Here is a 23,872-nt window from a genome sequence, read left to right as displayed (position 1 = left end):
TTGTTATTCATAACAAGCCTTTTTCAATCCTTTGAGTCTGTGCTAATCAGGTGACCCCTGGGAGGCCCCCAGGTAACCACCTGATGGGGGCAGGTGGCCAGGGAAACCAGCTGCATGTGGTTAGACGGGTGGGGCCGTCAGCCCTGCCCCCGACCTGCAGGGAGGGGAGAGGGGCTCGAGCTGGCCTTAATTGCCAACAGCCAAGGATTTCCTTAACCTACGCATGCGATGAAGCCTCCAAAAAAACCCCAAAGACGTGGCCGGAGAGCTTCCCGGCTGGTGAGCAGGGGCAGATGCGGGGAGGGCGGTGACCCCAGGGGGCAGGGACCTTCACACACACCGCCCTTTGCCCCTGTTCATCGGGCCCTGCCTGGGTTGGACCCTCCGTAGCAAACTCGTCACCGAGTTACCAGACCATCAGCTCTGCGGGTTGCTCTAAAAAAATCATCTGGAGAACCACCTGGAGTCCTCGGGTGGGAAAGCACCCCGGTGAGAGCAGGAAAGAAAAAGGTCGTTTTTCTTGGCAGCACCGTCCGAACCTGGAAGTTCCCAGGCGGGAGTGCAAAGGCCAAAACTGTCACACATTTCCACCTGGCCGAGCACTGTCACAGGTCCAGCCCGCAGAAGCACTTCAAACCGAAACCGTGTTCCCTGGGCAAGCTATTTTTGGTGACCCACAAGCTCACATGAATTTAATTTTTGCTGCGTAGCGTTGCTGGGACATAAGCGAGCAGAGTTAGGAACATCAGGTGTCACCCCGTTGAGAGTATTCGGCCCTGTTGACTCATGATATTTAAAGATACTCAGCAAATAGAAGAGCCGACCTGTTGACCACAACTCCAAATAAAAACACGAATGCAGCTCCCAAATTCCGTCACTTAAAAACAAATTTTTTTTTTAAAGGAACCAATGCTCCCTTTCAGTGGTAAGGACGAGCAGGCAGGAGTGAAACCCCGTTTAGAGTTAGTCTGGCCACCAGGTACAAGGAATACACACAGGGCATTGGAGCGATTCGCAACTCCTGGTTGTTTCTGTGTTTTTACAAGAGAAACTTGCGACATCCTCTCGTCTCTCCACCCTACAGACAACAGTAACCACACACTCAGTGTGTGTTCATTGAGAAACACACTGTCAACACACTGATTAATTCAATAACCTGTAAGAATCTGTGGGCGGGTTTTTTTTCCACTAAGACCATAGACTTTTGAAAAAGCCCTGCCCTCCCTTTGGGGGGAGTTGTGGGGCCCCTCACCTCCCCACCCGCTCCCAGGACCCACTGGCCATCACCCAGCGCACGGTCGGGGTCCGCCGGCCACATGAAACGGGACAAAAATCCACACGCATCCTGGGACCAGTACAGCCAGACGGAGGGCAAGTTAACACAGTCCTCTCGGCTCTGCTGACGCCAGGACAACGGGCTCCTCGCTCTGCATCACCGATTATTTTTCTTGCAAAGCCTTTCCTTTCGCTAATCCAAAAGCAGGACTGCGCACGGCGGCCTCAGTCCTGTGTCCAGTTCCTTGGGAGCTCTGGCATTTTCTTCTGTTATTTTCGAACTCCATCCGGACCCGAGAGCACCCCACGGTCAGCGGCAGAGCCAGGATCCTGCCAGGCAGCTCTGTCGGCCCAAAGCACTGGGATCCGGGATCCCCTGCTTCCACGAAGTCTGGAACCTGCTTTCCTTCAACCCTCGTCGACGTCCACGCGGTCTGTGGATCTAAGCACCACCCCTTACGGTGACTTAAGTGTCTACAGCTTCTAGAACCACTTCGCTGTACGTGGGGAATGAATACAATACTGCACACCAACTCTATTTCAATTGAAAAAAAAAAAGAGTTCTGACTTCTAGAGCAATTGAGAAGTGATTTAGAATCAAACCCTTGTCTACCACCATGAGAAAGGCCGCAGGTGACTGTTCACCGGTTGGTGACTGTGCCGGGGGCCAGGGGACAGAAGGGTGGAGAGGACTGGCCGGTCCTAGGAGCCTCTAACTCCCCTACGCCAGGGAGCCTGGGCTCCAGCCCTGCCCGGGGCTACGGATTCAGACCTCCTTTTGCTCCTGACTTCTGAGGGGTGATGCCCAGACCCCTTCAGCTTTGATTCCCTGAATGCACGAGTGGGTAGAGACGAATCAACTATCCCAGGAACGCATGGCTAAAATCCCATCTCATCCAGGAGAACCTGAAACCGGAAACCCCGGAGTTACTGACTGAACCCCAGGTTTATGGTCCCCATCCTCCGCCTGCACGCGGCCCGCCACACAGCAGTACAGCGCCTGTCTGCGCAGTGGAGCGGAGCCAGGTCCACGGGGCTCTCTCGACCCCTGACAGCACACACTGGACACACGTGGTGCGGGTCCTCTGTGCCAGAGATGAGGGTTTGTGATACCCTGGGAAATCATCCCGCACCGGCCTCCTGTCCCCGCACCCAGGAGAGTGCAGTGCGGTCCCGAGTGAGGCAGGAAGGCACCTAGGGTCTGCGAGCTCTCACGGTGGCCCCCAACCCCCAGACGAAGCAACACACATTTAATAACGGAAAGGACTCTTCCAGATTAGCAGGTGCAAACGCCACATCTGACCATTAGGGAAAGTGAGGTCCACAGCAGCAGAGACGCAGCGTGCCACACAGTGACCTGGTGGCCTGGCCGAGCCGAGGGCCTGACATCTGAGCTGTGTGTCCAAGGGCAAGGTGGGAGCCACCAGGAGCAGCCCTGCCTGTGCGCTCGCCACGGGCCCCTACGTTTGACATCGCTGATACGTGTACCCCTCCAGATCAAAAGTGTAATGGCAGCTCTTAATCGCTTCTCGATGCCTCAGCCCCAGGAGGGCCCGTCCTGGACGGGAAGGGGACGCCGCCCAGGGCAGGGCCGCCGGGGTGACTCCAGCTAAAGACAGCAGAGCCCCTTCCCGCCACATGACCCGGACGCTGCTCGGACACATTCCGGACCCACCAGCTGGGAGCCAGGGAGCTCCCCAGCCCAGCACCCGACCAGCCTGGCCGTTTCGGACTCACAATCAAATACACTCAGTGGCAACATTCAGGGCAGTGGTTTTTTAATTTAATCTAATTTTTTATTGACGTGTAGCTGATTCGCAACGTGTCAGGTGCACAGCAAAGCGATTCTGTGACACGTCTACATACACATCTATTTCCTTTCCAGATTGTTCTCTATTACTTGTTATTAAGAGAAAGCGATTATAGTTCCCTGCGCTGTCCAGGAGGTCCTGAGGGTGGCGGTTTTTAAACATTTTGGGGGGTCAGAGTTCCCTTTTATAACTGGTTTTCCTCCCCCCATTTCAGTTCACACTTTGAAAATTTTCAGTAGGGCACAGAACATTCCGTTAAATCAGAAATGGAGAATTTACACTTGAAAACAGATCTGAATCTGAGAGGCAGGGTGGCCCACGGAACTGCAGCAGGATTTCAGGACAGAAAACGCTTTTTGTTCATCAGCCCACGAATCGCCCAGTTTCCAGCCCGAGGAGAAAGGCGTGAACCCCAATCAGGTGGCACCCCGTGCTCATCGGACACCACGGCGATGAAAACTTTGGGTTTATTAATACTCAGTTGTTAGGTATCTCCGATAATCAGAGCGAAGAATTAAGACGATCTGTTTTTTCTTTCTCTGAGACATTTTTAAAAAGAACAAGTGTATAAACCCTGCACCTGCACCTCTCCCCGTGCCCCCCAAAGTCCGCAAAAAACTGAAAGCCAGGACTCAAGAGGCGTTTTGCGCGCCCGAGCTCACAGCAGCAGTAGTCACAACAGCCAGGGGGTGACGGCACGCTAGAATCCGTCAGTGGGCGTGTGGATAAACAGAGTGCTTGCTACGTGCAAGGCAACAGTCCCCGTTACTGAAGGAAGAGGCAATTCGGACTCACATGGGATAGACCAACACTGCATGCTGCCATCTACCCGAGGCCCCTGGAGCAAACTCCTAGAGGCAGAGAGGCGAAGGGTGGGTGCCGGCGGCTGGGGGCGGGTGAGCCGGCGGGCTGGTTTCGCGGCTGTAGACTTTCCCTTTTGCCGATGACGACAGCTCTGTGGGCGGGTGGATGGTGGTGACAGGCTGCAGGACAGTGTGAACTCACGCAAGGCCACTGAACGGCCCACCTAAAACTGGTGAAGACGGTGCATTTTATGGCAGGCGTGTTTTACCACAATTAAAAATAATAATGCGTTAGTAAAACGCATTTAAAAGGTGGAATGTTCAATATCCTCCAATGTGGACACTTGAAGCCGTTTTCTGGCTAATCTACTCGGGCACCTTTAAGAAGCCCTTGGGCCTAAACCCAATGCCACTGGCTGGGGCTTCAGGGGCACGGGGTCCTGGGCAGCCCCGCCCCCCGGAGACCCCGCCCACCGCTAGTGCACCTGCCGCAAGCCCCGCCCCTCGGGGGGGGACAGACTCGCCCTCCCCGACTCCGCGCACTTGTCCTCCCTCCTGCCCCGCGCGAGGCCACCCCGCCTGCTCGCCTCGTCCCCTGGGCCCAGCGCACCTGCTCACAGGCGGCTTCCTCCCCCACCAGAACCGAGGACACGGTGCGATGTCGCTCCCGATGGCCATCACAGGGCTGGGCTCCTGGGGGCCAGCGCAGGTGGCCCAGGGTGACCGATGGGGACAATGGTTTAGTGATGAAGAGTCCAGGGCCCCTCCCAGAAGAGAACCACTGCGTCTCAGAGGCCCGGCCAGGAGGTCGAACAAGATGCGGGCAGCGCCCAGGTCCGGGAGGCTGAGGCGGTGGGTGGACCCCTGGGGCTGGCTTCTCGGGTGACCCGCCAGGTAACCTGGGGCACGCTGGCTCGTGGAGCCCCAGGACCAAGGTGCTTGCTTCCTCAGTGACGCCAAACACGAATTCCTTTTCCCACCCAACAGTGATTCTGTGGACCGCGACAGGTGGGTATTCGAACCTACCTGTGTTCATAAGGTGTTCATGTCTCCATGGCTCCTGCAAAGCCCCGCCAGACGGAGGCTGCGAGAGCAGAGCCTGGAGAGATGCAGTCTGCATCCTCGTGCACACAGCTGTGCCCTCGGCTCTTCCCCGTCTCGCCGAGCTGGCCAGAAGGGGCCCGGGATGCTGGCTGCAGCTACTCTCAAGGTGGGGGGCTGGGTTACGTCCCCCCATCCTGACAAACCCCTCCTTCTCAGTGCCAGGTCTGTGACAGCCCGGGAGGCTGCCGTGAACGGAGGGGAGGACGTGTCACAACGCCCGGGAAGATCTCAGAATCACATGTCCATATGGTGGCAGCCCGACGGGAAAAAAGGAACTTAATGATTAACCACTCTGGACTCTGATCCCAGGGTCACTGACGTTTTTAATCGAAGCTTTAGAGCATTGTGGAATTATCCTATCCGAAAAAGAAAGAAAAGAAAAGAAGAAAAAGAAAAGGAAAGAAAGGAAGGGAAGGGAAGGAGAGGGAAGGAAAAAGAAAAAGAAAAAGAAAAGGAAAAAGAAAAAGAAAAAGAAAAAGAAAAAGAAAGGAAGGAAGAAGGAAGGAAAAAGAAAGGAAGAAAGGAAGAAAAAAAGAAAGGAAGAAACAAAGGCAGGCCAGCAAGCTACCTTATTCCATACAATGATTCGTTCCATTCACTGAAATCCAAAAGCCGGAACCTGATGGTCAGTGAACATGGCCGAGAAAAGAGTGGACATTTTCCCTCTTTTTTGGATTTTCTCCTGTCTCATCATCGCAAGGAAGGACCTGAGTTTCTTTCAGGTCTTTGAAGACTGATCTGTACCATGAAGCACATGGCAACACAGGAAAGGAATTTTCCACGACCTGCCAAGCAAGGACCCAGGACCAGGGCTACAAATTGCAGAAAAAAGTACGGATTCGCTTGTGACATTAAGATCCCTACTTGTACCATTAAAGGACAGTGGGGGGCGGGGGGACAGAAACATGCTCACAAAATATCACTCAAAAGGGTCGGAGATTACTGGCATCTTTGTCGCATGTTCCTTAATGATTTAATCTGTTTCTTCTCAACCTTCGAATTTTGCTTCCTAACTCTTCGATGACATCATGCATCAGGCAGGAGCCTGGGTGCAAGAAACTGCAGATGACTTGTCATCCTGGAAGGTTCTCAACTTTCTACGAATCCTAAAAATATTAATCCGAGAACACTGGACTCGCACAGGGAAAACCCAGGGCAGCGTCCCAGAGTCTTGTCACTCGCCCGCCCCACACTCTCAAAAAGGCAATTTTTTTTTAAAGGTAAATAAATTAAGACGCGGGGACGTCTCTGTTACTCCATTAACATGAAAACTCTCTGATTCTGTGACTCTACCTCCATCAGTGGAAAATTCATCCCTGTTAACTCCCATTTTTTCTTCATTCGTCAAATATTTACCGAGCACCAGCTCCACCCCTGACATCACTGCAGGGACTGGAAATACAGACGTTAAGAAAACAGAGGAGAACCCCGCCGCCTGAATGTAGCGAAGTCCTAACCGACAAGCTCTGGAAAAGGTGCGAAATATAGTCAGGAAGGAGGTGAAACTTTTTTACTGCCTCTGAAAAACATAATTCTCTCTGTAAAGAAGCAGAAACGTGCTCCGCTTAGCAGACACCCTGAAGACGGCAGGGGCCCCGTGGAAAGGGGCCACCTCAAGCCCACGGGGGGAACCCCAAGTGAGCATCGTGCAAGAGAGGCCGGGGACCTGCAGGTGGCAGAAAAGAGGGCAGTCTGTGTCCTCAGACCAGAACAGCCTCGGTAAAAGTTAACAAAGTGCTCGAAACCAGGGAAGTATCCCAGAGGCCAGGAACTCCCCCGGGACGGCCGCGCCCCACTGCTTGGCAGGAGGGGAGAGTTTTAACATCAAATCTGTTTACATAAGGCATTAGAGGACAGTCAAGTAGAGGGCACTGAGCTCTAGGAAGAGCCCGGTTTCTCAGGCATCAGGATGGGGAAAGATCTTCCACGAGGACGAACCAGGCGATTCCAAGAAATGGCACGTCTCCCAGAACGCGATGCCCGGGAGAGAGGAGCCGTCTTTCTGGGATGTGGGTGGAAACAGGGTTTAACTGGAAAGCTGGGACGTTCGGGACAGGGCTGGTGGGGCCCGGATGGTCTATGTTTGGGTCTCTGGAATCTGTCTGATGAGCCAGACCACCTGGAGAGCTTCTGTGTGTGCACACAGGTTCCCGGGACGCACCTGGATTCATTCTGCATCCGAATCAGGGGTTTTTACTCAAGATAATTTGTCGCCAAGAGAAATAACAGCTCACATACAAGGGGCACCCTCTGAGCAATGGCCCAGGAGGAGGAGAACTCAAGGCGGTCCGTCTGGGAACTCGGGCTGTCACTGATGGCCAGGAATTCTGGTGGAGCCAGCACCGAGGGAGAGGCTGCACATACTGGACCCACGGGAGAGGGGAGGATGCACATTTTGATTTTTTATTATCTCTCCACGCATATAAGATTGCACGCATTAGGGGGAGGGTGTAGCTCAGTGGTAGAGTGTGTGCTTAGCATGCACGAGGTCCTGGGTTCCATCCCCAGTCACTCCATTAAATAAACTAATAAATAAAAAAGATTGCATGTATCTAATGATGATGATAAACACCACCAGTTTTCTGAGCTCCTACAAAGTGCCAGCTTTTATGCCGGGCGCATCTTCCAACCAAAGCAGCCAAGGAGGCATCTTTAAGATTTCAGATAAAGACAGGGAGGCGTGGGGTCACTCAGCCGCCAAGACCATGACAGAGCGTCAAATACAGCTCCCAGGTGAACACACTGCTTCCCTGGTACGTTGTCATTTTAATTTTCTTCCTTTTTTTCCTTGCTAAACTTCGAGTTTTAGTTTAATTCTTTAGTTCTCCATCACTAACCTTGAGTTTCTCCAGGCTGGATGGACTGTGTCGTCTTTGGCCCTTGCGTCCCTACCTGATTCCCCACCTGGCCCGCAGCCGGTGTCGGGAAATGAGCGCAGAATGCGTGGGAAATGGACTCACCAGCCTCCATCAATCAAGCCGTAGAATTTTCCAGAAGGTCAGACTGCCAGGCAGGGTTCCCAAACTCTGCTGAGTCCCCAGCCCTTTAGCTCCTGGGGGAAAAGGCCCAGCGGGGAGGTCACACACAGGCCACCAGCTGAGTAACTGCCGGGCAGGGGTGGGGGGCTGGGGGACGAGGCCCGGGGACCTCTTTGCAGGAAGCATCACCCAGCGGGCGGGACCTGCGCCCACGGGAGCCTGCCTGCCCCGTCGGGTCTACCTGGCGGTCCCCGAGGTCGCAGGAGTGACAGAAGGCTCCGATTCTGTCCGTTTTCAGGACGCGGAGCCAAGAGCACGCGCCCTGATGGGAAACCTCCCTCCCTCGGTGCACACGCACGTCCCCGCACGGCCGCACCGCCCCGGAGAGAGGACCGTCTTCCCACCCATCGCTGCCTCCTCCTTCCCTCCGGCTCCGCGCCCGCACAATGAAACGTCTGCGTCCTGCTAGGGGACAGCTGCTTAACGCCATGTGGGGTCAACCTCTCTCCAAACCAGTGCCTTTAATCACCAGCTCTGCCAGCAGAGACCGCGCAGGGACACGAGGAGCTGTGATGGTGGGATGCTGGGCGCTGCACCCAGAAAGTTCCAGAGTGCAGCTTGGCAGAAGGGCATCCTATATTCACTGCCCCTGGCTCCAAGGTCACCCTCGGCGAAGCTTTAATCAGGATTCCACAGCAAGGATCCCCCGACTGCTACACCCAACGCCCCATGCACTGGTCAAACACAGAAATCCAGAAAGGGAGGCGGCGAGGGGGGGCAGCCCTGGAACTTTCCCACGTGGCATCTTCCTCAATCCCACACCCATGAGGCAAGAGCCACCAGGCTCACCTCCAGCTTAGGCAGCCAAGGCTCAGAGAGGTTAACAGCCACAGCCAACGCCACACAGCTATTAGTGGGGTCTCAATCCTCACCTTGGCTTGGCTAAAAAACCCAGCAGCCTTTTAGTTTCCCCCAAAGATTAAAAACCAAAACAAGATTCCTTGGTCTCAAGGAAACTAGAAATGAAATGGGAAGCCAGGCGCACATGCGGCATCCTATAAGACAAGGCAAAGTGTGGGAAGTTTGGGGGAGACGTTAGAAGTCACAGGAGAAGACCCTCGAGGAAGCAGCTGATTTAAAGGGCGGGAGACAGAGAGGCGGGGATCCAGGAAGGCGGCCGCGGCGGCCGGGTCAGGACCAAAGGAAGCAGGAGGTTGTAAAGCTGGAGAGGAGGTGATCGGAGTTACCAGTTGCCCCCCGACTGAGGTAGGGGAGGACAGAATTGGACAGCAGGTCCCATAAGAACAGTCTGTGCAGCTGGTGCCCAGGGGACGCGTGCAGAGGGAGCTGTCACCACCCGGGTCCCTGAATCCTGCAGCATCTCCTCTGCGCCCTGACCGCCCAGGAGGAGGTCAGGACTGTCATTAAAGTCTCTCTCGGTCAGAATTAAGCCCAGAGTCGAGTAGGTGTCGGTTACGAGTCCCTGGCGCCTCCTAAGGGAGGAGCGGAGGGCGCTCCGGGCCACCCGGGAGGTCCTGGCTCCCGCGCTGGCACCCAGGTATCTAATTCCACTGAGACACCCGCTCCTCCGAGGGTCCCTGGAAGGATGCGCTAGACACGTGACGACAGGGTCTGCCCACAGGCCGGGGGCTGAGGTCTTTGGGAAGCTTCTTGGCAGTGGGGCTAATTCACCGAAGACCAGAGAGTGACTTTTCCTTACTGAAAATCTCCAGCTCGAGACCTTCCTCGGGGGATCGAGTTTAAAATTATATAAGGAAACTAACTCGCTCCGAAAATTATTTAGCCGGTATGGCTGGTTAACTGTGGTTAAAAAAAAAATTAGTTTAGGTATAATATAATGGAAAAAATATATTAGATTTTAGGAGATAGGAGAGTCTTGTTCTAAAAGCAGCTGAAAGGTGTTCATGCATCACAGATTTTAATAATGAAGGAATCGTATCTAAGTTGTGCCCGGCTGCTTCTAAAAGGGATTTATACTTTCTGGGGTGAAGAAGTCCATATTTGGGGGGTGGAGGGTGTAGCTCAGTGGTAGAGTGTGTGCTTGGCATGTATGAGAGGTCCTGGGTTCAATCCCCAGTCCCTCCATGAAAGAAAGAAGAGAGAGAGAAAGAGAAAGAAGGAAAGAAAAAGGGAGGGAGGGAAGGAAGGAAGGGAGGGAGGAAGGGAGGGAGGGAGGGAAAGAGGGAGGAAGGGAGGGAGGGAAAGAGGGAGGAAGGGAGGGAGGGAGGGAGGGAGGGAGGGAGGGAGGAATCTCATGAGAAAGGGGAAAAACACAACACACAAAGTCACACTGACAAGCCAGCTCACGCACGTAGGTGCGTGCAGGCGTTTTCCCTAAATTACCCAAAAATGCGAAGGTGGACAGACTTGGCTTTGACCCCCTGACCCCCATCTCACCACTGCGTGACCTCCCTCTGATTCCGGAGCAAGGACTGAACCTCCCCGCCTCGGTTCGCCTTTCTGCAGCTTTGGTGACTGAATGAATGAAAGCACGACATACGGGAGGCTGTTTAGGACAGGATTCCAAGTTACCACCACCACCATCACGACTATTAATTTTCACATAATTGTGTGAGCTGAGTGTCCAGAAAGGAATAAACCAAACTGCAAAGGGGACAGAAAAAGAAAAAGAGTAGCAGATCTAGGAAACCAGCTACGGCTACCAGGGGAAAAGGGGTGGGAAGAGATAAATTGGGAGCTTCAGATTTGCAAATATTAATTACTATATATAAAACAGATTTTAAAAAACCAGATTCCTTCTGCACAGCACAGGGAACTATATTCACTATTTCGTAGTGGCCTATAACGAAAAAGTATGAAAAGAAATACTTGTATGTACATGCATGACTGGGACACTGTGCTGTGCACCGAAAAGTGACACATTGTAACTGACTCTACTTCAATTAAAACCTGCAAAGCGGTTACGGACTTGCCCACAGGGCAAGATGGCACAGGACGCAAAACAACAGACAGCCCCGAACCTGGGCGCCCCAACACCTGATGGCATTCAGAAGGGCTCCCTGAAGGGGAGGGACCAGAACAAGCTTATCTTCTGAGATCGATTTTATGGCCTCTAGTAAATGACATTCTTTTCTACTTTGCGGTCTTTTGTTTGCAAACAGACGGTCCTCGGAGACCAGGGCTGGAAGACACCCCTTGGCTCAACGATCTGCACCTGAGCTAGTGGACGGACCACGTGTCCGGGATTCACAACTCCAGGGACCACGGGCGGTAACACTTTGAAGGCATCTCAGGAGGCCTCCTCTCCCGTGGTCCCCACGCAGGCGCCGTGACTTTCCCGCCTGGGTTTTAAGCCTCTCAGCTCCCGGGGCATCTCTGCTCAATGGTGCTCTGGGGGGACACAGGGCTGGACAGCCCAGCCTCAGTGGTGAGCACAAAAAACGATCAGACACGACTGCTTTGAAACGAGAGGACGCCCGGCTTGCAAAACCCACAATTCGCTGAAAGCTCACATCTGAAACATCTCGTCAAGAAAAAGCCAAATACAGAATTTTTACATCGTGAAGCAATTCCACTCCCAAGTATCGACCCAAAGGGACTAGAAGCGGGGACTCCCACAGATCTCTGCGGCCCCTCGTCCCCTGCAGCGTGAGTCCCAAGGGCCAAACGGTGGATGCGACCCGAGGGTGGGCTGACGGATGGGGTGATACCCAGATGTAGTCTTTGCAGCAAAGAGCATCACTCAGCTATGAAAGGAGTGAGATTCTGACACACGCCACGACGAAGACTAACCTTGAAAACGTGATGCTACGTGAAATAAGCCAGAGGCGAAAGGATGAGTGTTGTGTGAGTCTGCTTGCCTGAGGTGCCCCAAAAAGGCAAGCTCCCAGAGACACGGAATAGAAGAGAGGTTACCAGGAGCCGGGGGGCAATTATTGCTGAGCAGGTGCAGAGTTTCTGTTCGGGATGATGCAATTTTTTTTTTTTTTTAAATAGACAGTGGTGAGAATTGCACAACACGGTGGATGCACTGAACGCCACTGAAACGTACACTCAAAACCGGGTGGAATAGTAAATTTCACGTTACGTCTATTTAAAAGTATATATTAAAAAATATATACTTTTAAATGCCGTCAAGCATAATTCCAGCTGTTACAAAACAGCCCGCTTTCCAAGGAAAACGCACCCCTCCCACAGCGGGCTGCTAAGAAACGCAGGAGGCATTTTTTAGCCACTGTCACACAGAAATAAGCGGCTTACGTCTGGAATGAGCTCATGAAAACAAGAGCGTTAAATCCTCTTTGCCAGGGAGAAGGAACAGGTCGAGGAAGGTCGCAGCAAAGCTTTTATTCCGAGCACCAGGGCCCTTGCGAGGAAGCAGCCGACTCCAGATCAAAGACTTTCACAGGTCTGGATTCGGAGCCCCTGAAGGTTTGTCACCGAGCAGGACTCTGTTGTCACTGGTGACATGTGGTATTTGCAAGTGCTTAACTGTGTAGTCGTTTAAAGGGTTTTTCTCACGCCTTTGCTGACCAGGATTGGGCTGGAGAGCAGAGGGAGAACTCGGGGGATCAGCCTATCCCCCTGGCTTTGCTCCCGACACCCCGGAGAAGCAGCTGGGGAGTTCTGTGAATCTCGTTCATAACTCACCCCAGACGCGCACGTCTGCAGTAAGTTTCAGCCCCTTGGGGTTTCTTTGTATCCTGTTGTCCCCACCTGTGCAGACCCTGCCTCAGCCCGTCTAAAAGGGCTGAAGCTTGTCGGCCTGACTTTCAACGGCACACGTTTTTCTCTAGCGCGCTTGTCCCCAGACCCCCTTCCTAAGCACCTGTGTTTCAGACACAAGAACATTAGAAGGGTCCCAAAGCCGGAGGCCAACATCGTACCCGGCGGAAGCAAGGGGACCATTGCATCTGCAAAATTAAGAACAATCTTGCAATAATTTGTTACTTTGCATGTGATTTCTATGGAAACCAGCTCCGCCCCTTGAACTCTCATGGCAAAACCCCCACCTTCTCTCCCCGGCAGGCTCACAGTCTAGGAGGCATCGGCCCACTGTACCTCCTTTGCCTGCAAAGAAATACAGCTGCCTTTTCTACCTTATCCAAAACCCTGCCTTCGAGTCTCAGTTCGGTAAGTGGGGTGTGGAGGCTGAGTTTTGGCAACAGGTGAAGGAAAGAGGAAAGAACTTGGGTCTTTGTCAGATGCTGTCCTGTGTTCCGAGGAGGCTGCACGTGGAGCCTCCGGGGCGGGGATGGGAAGGACGGGCAGGGTGAGCCGCCGGGTCCTGTGAGCCGTGCACACCCCAGCCCTGGAGAGGGCAAGCACCCCACCCGGGAGGGCACAGGCCTTTGTGCGGCACTGCCAGACACAGACACGGGGGCCACGAGGACACCAAAGGGGAGATGACCCCCTTGAAAGAGACCCGTCCTTTCTGGCCCACATCCCAGATCCCCAATCTCCAGCTCAGGCGGCCTCCCGGTTTTTCACGGGAAGCGAGTGTCCAGCATCAGACGCAAACCCGCATGCCAACTGCCGGATGCCTTTTGCCCACTTTTCTCTGATTGTTTCTCTTACACAGAGGATTTTGAAAAATAAACTAATACTTCACGTGTTACGTGCCCTGCAAACATTTTCCCCAGGCTGAGGTGCACCTTTGAGCACTTTGTATGCTGTTACGTTTGCATGGCAATTTTTACGTAAGGCGCTCAAACATCATTCTTCCTTGAGGGTTGTGCGAAGTCTTATTTAGGAAATCCTTTCTCAGCCTGAAGGTACAGAGATTCTCACTATTCATTAATTCTTATTAGCAGAAAAATTTTTTTAAAAAATGTTATGTTTCGCTTTTAGCGAGTAATTGACTTGAAACTGATGAGGGTGGACTGTAGGCAGTGGGGCTGCAGTCACGGGCCCTCTGCCCTCGACGCTCAGCCGGGACGTCTCTGTGCTGTGCTGAGTCTCTGCAAATGTGTGCGTCTCCTGATTCGATGTCAATTTGTCTGTCCTTGAACCAGTACCATGCTTCTCCAGCAGTGATGCCTCGCCAGAAGCCCTGCTGTCCGACAGTGCGATTCACCCCCACCCTCTCCATGCCCCTCATTCATCTCCCAGTTTGTCTTGGCTGTTAGTGAGGTTTGCTCATCCTTAGAAGACTTAAGAGCCAAATTTTCAACCCCTTTGAGCAGACACCAAGAAGCGTGACTGTCTCACACAGTAAGAGGACGTTTAGTTTTGTTTTAAGAACCTATCAAACCGCCTCCTGAAGCGGCTGCACCGTTTTGCAGTTCCCACCAGCAGTCAGCGAGAGTTCCTGCTGCTCCGTGCGCCCTCCAGCATTTAGTGGTACAAATCTGCCTCTATATTGTTGCAATACAGTAATGATCCATTTCCCTCACATCTTTACATTTATTGGCATGACGCTGTTCGTGCTTGTTGCATTTTATTTTTTTAATTCTCTGAACACGGACTTGACGTGGTTCTCCCGCACATTTTCCCTCCTCCCGGGAGTCTGTGATTTGGGTAGATTTTAGAAGACACCTGGCTTTTGATTCTGTTCCCATTTATCGATACGTCATCATTTCAGTAATTTGTGATCTTAACTTTTGTAATGACTTCCTTCCAGATTCCTTACTCAATTTTCATCCTTCCAATCTGAATGCTTCCTCCTTTGAAAGATTAGAAGTTGAGGCTTGAAAACCATTTCAGCAGCATTGTATAACTTCCCAGGTGTAGTTTGCGCCTTTTTCAATCCGTCCCGAACAACCAATACTCCCCTGTGATTTAACCAGGAGTGAGTAAGGTTACTCATGTGCTTACACGTTTCGCTTTGAGTTTGCCGTTGACCTCTGACTTAATGACACTGGGTCAAACACCACGGCATGCATGCCACAGATTACTTAAAATTTAGCTCAAGTTTCCATACATGGTCAACTTTTAAAAAACTTACATAGATTTCAGAGAAGAATCAAGAGTCTCTCTGCTGGGTGCAGGATTCTGTATTTCTACTAATTTGAACCTGTTAAAACTATTACGACCGTCCTTGCAATCACTCCTGGTATTTCATATTTTCTCTGACATCCTTTTTTTTTTTTTCTTTGTTTATTGTTTCCTTGCTTTTGAGGTGGACGTGGGCTGTTTTTATGAAACACAGATTCCTTTGCATTTTGTTTCTGCTAGGCTGGAGCCGTCAATGACACACACATTCTTTTAGCAATTACGGTCAATTTCTTAGTTGCACCTAATATTTCAAAACACATATATTTAAATATTTAAAATATGTAACTAAGTAGGCTTTTTCCTAATGTATTTCACGTAGTTTACACTCCTCTCATTCTAAGGTCTTATTATGATTTAATCACACATTTAATGCACATTCTCAATTTCTCATTATCCAAAGTCTGGGTTTTAACCTTGTTGTAACAATTCGTATGGAATGAAACTTATGACACAGTCTCCTTTCTCCGCCCGTTAACGTGTCTCATTCCTCGTTCCTCCCTCGCCACCCACATCTTCTTCTGGAAATACGGTGTCTAGTAATTCTCCAAGTGAGAATTGCCAGTAAGAAACTGTCTCGGTCTCCATCTGAAAGCTTTATTTTGCTTTCATGAGATGTTGGTGAAAATTTTTATTCATTATATTTGTTTTTAATTGCTTTTTAAAATTGCTATTCTTTTTCTTAATGGTTTTTTATTGGGGGGAGGCATTTGGTTTATTTATTGTTTTAATGGCGGTACGGGGGCTTGAACCCAGGACCTCGTGCATGCTAAGCATGCGCTGTACCCCTAAGCTACACCCTCCCCCCAGGTTTATTCTGGGCTTGGCTGTCTCTTTTGGAACCGCGCCCCCAACTCCATAGGAGATGAGTTTTAAAATTAAGAGCTTGCTTTCTTTCTTTTTCTTTCCTTTCTTCCTTCCTCCCTCCCTCCCTTCCTTTCTTAAAGCTCTTACAGTGTAACTTTTTTCTAACTTTCTGGTTGATTTTTGTATGAACATTAATCCCCAGACTTCAATGCTTTCAGTTAGAATGAGACCACTGTTTAATATAATAAATTAAAACGTCCGAAGTTTCAAAGCCAAGATGATCAAACTGGTACCCCTCGCGTGAAGGCGTTCTAAAAGATGACCCCAATATTACGCTCGACCCAGAAATCCTGGCTGCTTTTACAAATCCTCTAATGCTTGAGGAAACAGCCCTTCGACTTCATGGTCTGAGCCCAGACTTTATTTTTTCACATCCTTTCATCCTTTTTCTCCTGAGGCAATTAAGAAAATCTGATTATGCTAATTCCCACGGGCTCTCCACCCTGCAATTTCTGATATGTAAACTCTCCAATAACCCCAACCACCAGCCATGCATTACTCCTCTCATAGGAGACCAGCTGCCTTCGGGGCCCCCATCCTCCAGCAGAGGAAGCTCGTGTTTGTCACGTGGGTCACCCTCCGTTGTCCCCACGTCCCGCACTCCCTTCCCTCCCGTGCTGACCCCTCGGAAATTCACCAGGAGGAGAGGGAGCGATCGTGGGAAGGTCAATGCGCTTAAGTGCAAATACGAACACACCCAGATCAAAAGGCTTCCATCCCCAGGACCTCCAAAAAATAAATAGGCCTACTTCCCTCCCCCACCAAAAAAATTAAATTAAATTAAATTAAATAAGTAAAAATTTAATAAGAGGCTCCCAGCGTGGAGGAGCCCTCAAGACGCCCTCAGGTTGACTCCTGGGTAATTCACATGAATCCCGTTTGAAGCTTTGCTCACAGAAGCTGGTTCACGGACAGAAAACATATGAAGATGTCACAACCAAGTGTTTCTCTTTCATCCCATTTGTAAAGGGGAAAAGAGGCGCCGAGGTCAGAATCTTCTTTCCTTAGTGCCCTCGAGACTCCGTCCTTACCTTGGTGGTTGGCGAGCCGCTCGGACTGCGCCGGGAAGGCCGGTCCTGCCAGACCCTGCGGCGGGTGAGGGGATGTCTGCTCCGCCTGGTCCTGGAAAAGGGCAGGAGTAGACGGGCTCTGTCAGAAGCAGGAGTTCACATCTGTCACAGCCACCAGCCCCCAGCCTCCTTTCTTCCCCGGTGTCCTAACTTCTTCTCGTTTATTTAACTTTTCAGTTTCAGATGACAGTTATTTAAAATATGCTATAAAAGGGAAGTTAATCTTGAAAAGGTATAACCTTTGTTGTTTATCTGTTTTATATACATATGTTAGTTAATATCTGCCAATCCCGAACTCCCAATTTATCCCTTCTCACTCTCTTTCTCCCCTGGTACCTGTAACTTTGTTTTCTACATCTATGTTTACTGTACAGCACAGGGAACTATATTCAATACCCCGTGACAGCCTATAATGAAAAAGAGTATGAAAAGGAAAAAAAAATATATATATATATATATAACTGAATCACAATGCTATACACCAGAAACTAACACAACACTGTAAATCAATTACACTTCAATAAAAAAAGAAAAAACAGGGACCTCGGAGAAAAGTTACTCCTGTTTTGTTTTTTGGGTTTTTTTTAGCTTAAGTTGCTTTCCCTGAATGGCAATTCAAAATGAGTTATCGTCAAGTGCAGGATTAAAGCAATGAGTACAAGTAATGAGCCTTTGCCGGGAGCACCTGCCTTTTCTGTGACAATGACTGGGAATCACGCCCGAGGCGGTCTGCTACCTGGTAGGAAACACCTAGAGAATATTTCATAGTCGGGTCCCCCCACAAAGCGTTGGGAGCTCAGTGACGTTTTTTTAGACCTCAGGGTAAGGAGAAAAATTTGAGGCAGAAGTTAAAACAGTAATATTGCAGCCAAGCGCACAACTCCAGAAAACCACCTTCGTGGGTTTATAGTCAAGCCCATGAAAAATGTATTAAAATATGGGAGAAGACAGACATGACAAGCCAACAGCTAACATCGCACTCAATGGTGAAAAGCTGAAAGAAAGCCTTTCCTCCTAGATCAGGAACAAGACAAGGGTATCCTCTCTCGCTTTTGTTCAACACAGTATTGGAAGCACTAGCCAGAGCAATTAGGCAAGAAAAAGAAAAGACATCCACATTGGAAAGCAAAACGTAAAACTCACTGTCTGTAGATGATGTGGAATTATATACAGGAAACCCTGCAGACGCCATCTAAAAACTGTCAGAACTAAGAAATGAATTCAGTAAAGTTGCAGGTACAAAATCAGTGGTATTTCTATACACTAAAAATGAACTATTAGAGAAATAAAGAACATAATATCATTTACAATTGCATCAAAAAGAATAAATTACTGAGGGATAAATGTAACCAAGGAGATGGAAGGCCAGTGTACCAAGAACAGTAAGACATCACTGAAAGAAACGGAAGGTGCAAATAAACGGAAGATATCCCGTGCTCATGGATTAGAAGAATCAATATTGTTACAATGTCCATATTACCCAAAGCAATCTACAGGCTCAACGCAATCCCTATCAAAGTTCCCATGCCATTTTTCAAAGGAATTGAGCAAATAATCCTAAAATTTGTGTATGGAACCATGAAAACCCTGAAGAGCCAAAGCAATCCTGAGAAGGAAGAACCAAGCTAAAGTTATCACGTTTCCTGGTTTCCAAATGCAGTGGCTTCCATGTCCGTGGGTTCTGCGTCCAATCATTCAACAACTCTGGATCGAAAATATTTGAATAAAAAAAATTCCAAAAAGCAAAGGAATCACCACACACCACCAGGGTAACACATTTCTGCTGTATTTCCAACTGCTTGGATACTGTTTATATTATAGTAGATATTACGAGTAATCTAGAGATGATTCAAAGTATATGGAAGGATGTATGTAGATTATATGCAAATGTTCCGCTGTTTTACATAAGGGACTGGAGCATGTGCAGATTTTGGTATCTAATGGGGGTTCTGAACCCGTTTCTCCCTGGATGCCGACGGATAACGGTATATTATAAAGCCACAGAAATTAAAATAGAGTGGTATTGGTATAAAAACAGACACAGATTACTGGAACAAAACAAAAAAACCCACACACATTTGGTCAATTATTTACAACAAAGGAGTCAAGAATATGGGATGGGGAAGACGGTCTCTTCAATAAATGATATTGGGGGAAACCAGACAGCTACGTGCAAAGGAACGAAACTCAACCACCACTTACATCACATGCAAAAAAAATGAACTCAACATGGATTAAAGACTTGAACATAAGACCTGAAATCATAAAACTCCTCGAGGAAACCACAGGTGGTATGCTCCTCAACACAGGTCTCGGTGATGCTTTTTGGAATCTGAAGTCGAAAGCAAAAATCAACAAGTTGGAATACGTTATCCTAAAAAGCTTTTGCACAGCAAAGGAAACTGTCAACAAAATGAAAAGGTACTTACTGAATGGAATAAAATAAAATACCTGAAAATCGTGTATCTGATAAGGGGCCAATACCCAAACTTATATATAAAGAACTTAATGCAACTCAAAAAAAAAAAAATCCTGTAAAAACTGAGCGGGTAACCTGAATAGACATTTTTCCTAAGAAAACATACAGATGGCCACCAGGTAAACGGAAGGATATTCAACGTCACTAACAAGCAGGGAAATAAATGCAAATCAGAACAATGAGGTGTCACCTCACACCTATGAGGATGACCTGTCATAAGAACAGGAAGTGAACAAGGGTTGGCGAGGACGTGCAGAACAGAAGCCCTTGTGCACCGTGCATTGGTGGGAATGCAAGCTGGTGCTGCCACTATGGGAAACAGGATGGAGGTGCCTCAGAAAATTAAAAACAAGAGTTACCCTATGACCCAGCAATCCCACTCCTGGGCATCTCAAAAAAATGAGAATACTAATTTGAAATGATACACCCACCCCCATGTTCATTGCAGCATTAGTCACAAAAGCCAAGATATGGGAGCAACCTATGGGGTCCCTCTGCCACCAGTCCTGCAAAGTCCTCAAACATCAGAGACCCTGATAAATTTTGCAAGCCCAGGACTCCACAGTTCGCCTGCTGCGAGGTCTGCAAAATGCGCCCCCCGCCCCAAATGGAAATACACCCACTGCAAATGACCTAGATCCACTTTGTGCCCCCAATATGACAGTCTACTAGTTTATTCTATTCAAGGACGCAGAGAACAAGGGGTAAGCATCAAACTGACCCTAAAAGCAAACCACAAACCAGGCTTCCCCTGGGTCCAAGAACCTCCCCCTGAGCGTGTTGACGAAAAAATTAATCAGTAGTCGATCTGAGAGAGAAATGGACACTTTTATTCGAGCCAATGTGAGGATGATAAGAACCCAGGAGACAGTCTTTCAGAAAGTCCTGAGGACTGTTCCACCGGTCAGAGATCCCGGCATGGTTCTATAAGGCTGTGAGACGAAAGAGTTGTACGTCCAGTGATGGATTCCCGACAGTCATGCGGTCCAAATCTACACGTACAAACTGAGCGCTGGGTCACGGCTCATCACGGCCCCTCCCGAGATCAAGAAGGAAGGTTATCTCCTAAGAAGGTCTGGTTGGAACAGAAACAAGACACACAGTACTGGGGAGGGAGGGGGCCCCAAAGGGGCAAAGAAAATTATGTTTAAGCTTGTCTTGCCCTAAAATATGAATTTTATTTCATCCAGAGGAAGGAAAAACTCACCATGCCCGCCCCCCACTGAACCAAAGGCTGAGAGTAATACTTTCCACTTCCAGACTCCTTCCTGATAGCCAACACGGGAATATCTGGGCCATTTGGTCAGAGGAAGTACCAAAGAAACTTTCCTCCAAAAAAGTCAGATGCCGCCCAGCCACGCCCTTCCTCCTCATCCGCACAGGGGTTCTGCGTGCCTGACTCGACCCTGCCCCAGACCTGCCCATCTCTCCAGCCCCCGGAGGGAAACATCAACTCTTTCTGTGTTTGAGGGTGTCTAACCAGACCCTGGTCCTTAACTACAGGTGTACATCAGAACTAAATAAACCCGGGAGAGGGCACACCCTGACCAGGTCTCCCAGCCAGGTCTGGACGAGGGACCGCAAAGACCAGGTTTTGCCGTTGGTCAGAGGGACAGTGAATGGGAACCGCCCCCCTCCACCGGTCTGTGTCTTAGCAGCCAGGGGAAGGTGGGGGAATTCCTCCAAAGACGATTTCCGTGTCTGAGAAAAGGAACAGAACCGCTCAAGTCTGTGCAGTCGTAACGGACACGACACGTGACACCACGAGCATCCTTCTTCATGGGCACAGGGTTCCCCGTGCCCTGGACTTGACCATCCGTTCCTGCCTCCCGAGGAGGTGGAAGGAGTCCCAGAGTCATTACCTTGTTGACTTTAAGCCCAACTGCTGGTAAAAAGCAGTCATCAAGTTGGCATGAGTGTCCCGGTCGCCCTCTGGGGGCCACCGAGCTGTCTGGACATGGCCGGGGAGCCCCAGGTCACCGGTTTGCACCAAAGCACAGGGGTTGGCCCGGATCGGGGCAGAGTTGCGGGGGTGATCAGTGTGGCAGGGACTCCTCCCTCCCCTCCTGGGAGACACCTGGTGAGTCAGAGCCAGGCAGCCCCTTCTCAAGGACTGGGTTACACGGCTGTGGATGTGGGTGTGCGACACCAGACACCCTGCCCCTGCCCGGGGGACACATGACATCACGGCCCGTTTAAATGATGACTGGCCAGGAGGGGCTGCTGGGAGCTTGACTGAGCAGCAGAAGCAGGACAGGACAGCAGCCCTTCGGACGGGAGGGCCCACGTGTCCCACCACCCACCCGGCTGGCCCTCCCTTGTGAAAAGAAGACGAACAGAGACCCTATAGCCACGTGTGCTAACGCCGATACGTGGCAGGACCCTGCGGGGTGCTCCCTGGTGCAAACTTTTCTGTTTTCCCCCCATTTCCTGTTTGTAGGAAACGGGCTTCATGCAGCCGCCCTGAGTCCCAAAGGGCAGATTCAAACAGCTGTTCACCAGGGAAGGGAGGGGGTGCAGAGACAAGGGGGGCACAGTCAGCGCAGACTCGGGGGGGCCTGGTTACCAAGGCTGTCATCGCCCCCAGGACCATACATGCCCCCGCGCCTCCCTCAAACAGAAATTGAATATTACTCTGATCTGAGCCTCAGGAGGCGGCTGCAGAGAAGAAACAAGAGCTGGTTAGAACCAGCGGAGCCCAAGATGGTGCTCAAGCCTCATTATCCGCTCACTGTAACCTGTTAGCTGCTAAGTGGCATGCCCACCCCCACCCCCAGCGCCGTGAAAGCCACCTACGAGGATGGAGAAAAGGGCGGTTGGCCCCAGCACCGCCCAGAGCAAGGACTTGACGGCAGGAGCCGCCCATCAAAGTCCACGTGGCGTGAGCCACGGCCGGTGCTGTCCCCACCGGCCACCTCGGCCAGCGGCTCCCCGCTCGGGCATCCTGCCTCCCTCCTCCCCGCTGCAGGGCTGTCTTCCCTCTCCCTCCTCTGAACAATAAAGCGGCTGTTCATTTGTCCCTCTGCCTCCGCTGGGAACGCATTTTTTCACAGCTGATGGCAAGGACCTGCACATGGGTGGCTTCCAAATTTACAGGGTCCCCCTATCCATCAATGATACGACATCCATTTGTGAGAGCGGCCAGCAGGTAGGACCTGAATCCACCTTGGGCTCCCCAGCAACTCCGTCTGGGATGTGAGCCCACAGGACTCCCTGTTCCCATCCTGGTCCCTTGTCCCTCCTCCATCACAGAAGCTGACCCCCCACACACCCCCACACACACACTGAGCTTCAGGGAGCCTCAGAGGACCAGGGCCAAATGCCACCCACAGGATGAATTCCTCCAGGGGTCAGAGGGAACCGGGCCACAGCTACACAAGGATCTGGAATTCACGGGTGCCGTCATTACGTGCTGGGCGACAAGGAGGCTGATGAGAGCCCGGCCTTGAAGTTGGGGAGACCTGGGTCAAAATCCCTGGGACTGAGCCGGGCCACAGCCACTCACACCACCAAGCTTCAGCTCCTCATATGTGGAGGGGATCCAATCCTGAGACCCCCCTCAGGGGGCGCGCAGAGCACCAGACACCCGGCTTCCTCAGCCCGAAGCTCCCCGCCTTCTCTCTCGGCACGCCTTGCTCTGCCACACCGTCTACACTCAAACCCGGGCACCACACCACCTGCCGAGAGGCTGGAAGGATGACCGGGTCAAGGTGCTCCCCCCAGCAGAGTGCCCGGCACACAGCAGGCCCCCGGTCCCCCCACACTCCCTGCCCCTGATCAACAGAACCAGGAGATGCGTCTCCGCCTGGAACTTTCCCGACAACAATCTTGGAATCTGGGAAGGTTTCTCACTGCCCTGGCTGACCAGGAAAAGGCCCCAGGGTTTCATATGATGTAAGCCTCAGTGGTGACCCTTACCCGTCTCTGTGTCCCTCTGGCACATGCAGGGCAGAAGGCCGGTGTGACGGCAGCCCCGGGCAAGAAAGTGGAGGCGGACTGAGAGCACTGGGTCCCCACTGCATCCCACGTGGGTTCCCACACCACACCTGGACCAGGTGTGACGGCTCCCCTGATGGCAGGTGTGACTGCAGAGCTGGGTGGGGCAGAGAGAAGCTTCCAGAAGCAAGGTGAAGGGCATTGCGGACAGGCCAGGTCATGCTCCCTTGAGGTGGATCTTCCAGGGGGCTTTGTGCAAAGCAAGTGGCCAAGACAAATGTGAGGGAGCAACACTGTTGGTTGGGATGTAAACGGTGTGGCCACCATGGAGAACAGCACAGAGGTTCCTCAAAAAACTAAAAATAGAACCACCATATGATCCAGCAATCCCACTCCTGGGCATATATCCAGAGGGAACCCTAATTCAAAAAGACACCTGCACCCCAGTGTTCATAGCAGCACTATTTACAACATTCAAGACGTGGAAACAGCCTAAATGTCCATCAACAGATGACTGGATAAAGAAGATGTGGTATATTTGTACAATGGAATACTACTCAGCCATCAAAAAGGA

At 51.0% G+C, this 23,872-nt stretch overlaps 1 protein-coding gene and 1 long non-coding RNA gene across 6 annotated transcripts in view; both read right to left on the bottom strand.

Annotated features, from left to right (window-relative positions):
- Nucleotides 1-23,872, bottom strand: part of GRB10 (growth factor receptor bound protein 10) — a 112,547-nt gene that overhangs the window by 55,105 nt on the left and 33,570 nt on the right. For 2 of the 5 annotated variants that reach the window (XM_032476256.1, XM_032476257.1), the window contains one exon: nucleotides 16,845-16,935. The exons of 2 other annotated variants lie outside the window; for them this stretch is intronic. In XM_032476256.1, coding sequence (XP_032332147.1) covers nucleotides 16,845-16,935 — 91 coding nt within the window. Of the gene's footprint in view, nucleotides 1-3,881; nucleotides 4,120-4,499; nucleotides 4,848-16,844; nucleotides 16,936-23,872 lie in introns of those variants that run through there. One more of the 5 variants, XM_032476258.1, reaches the window with a different exon arrangement.
- On the bottom strand, nucleotides 20,172-23,761 carry LOC116662544. The gene is made up of 2 exons (XR_004318514.1): nucleotides 23,281-23,761; nucleotides 20,172-20,437 (listed from the first exon to the last, which is right to left on the bottom strand). It is a non-coding gene; the product is annotated as an uncharacterized LOC116662544 (long non-coding RNA).

This window comes from Camelus ferus, unplaced genomic scaffold (assembly GCF_009834535.1).
Source record: "Camelus ferus isolate YT-003-E unplaced genomic scaffold, BCGSAC_Cfer_1.0 contig313, whole genome shotgun sequence".
NCBI lineage: Eukaryota > Metazoa > Chordata > Mammalia > Artiodactyla > Camelidae > Camelus > Camelus ferus.
This window is presented reverse-complemented; position numbering and strand designations above follow the sequence as displayed.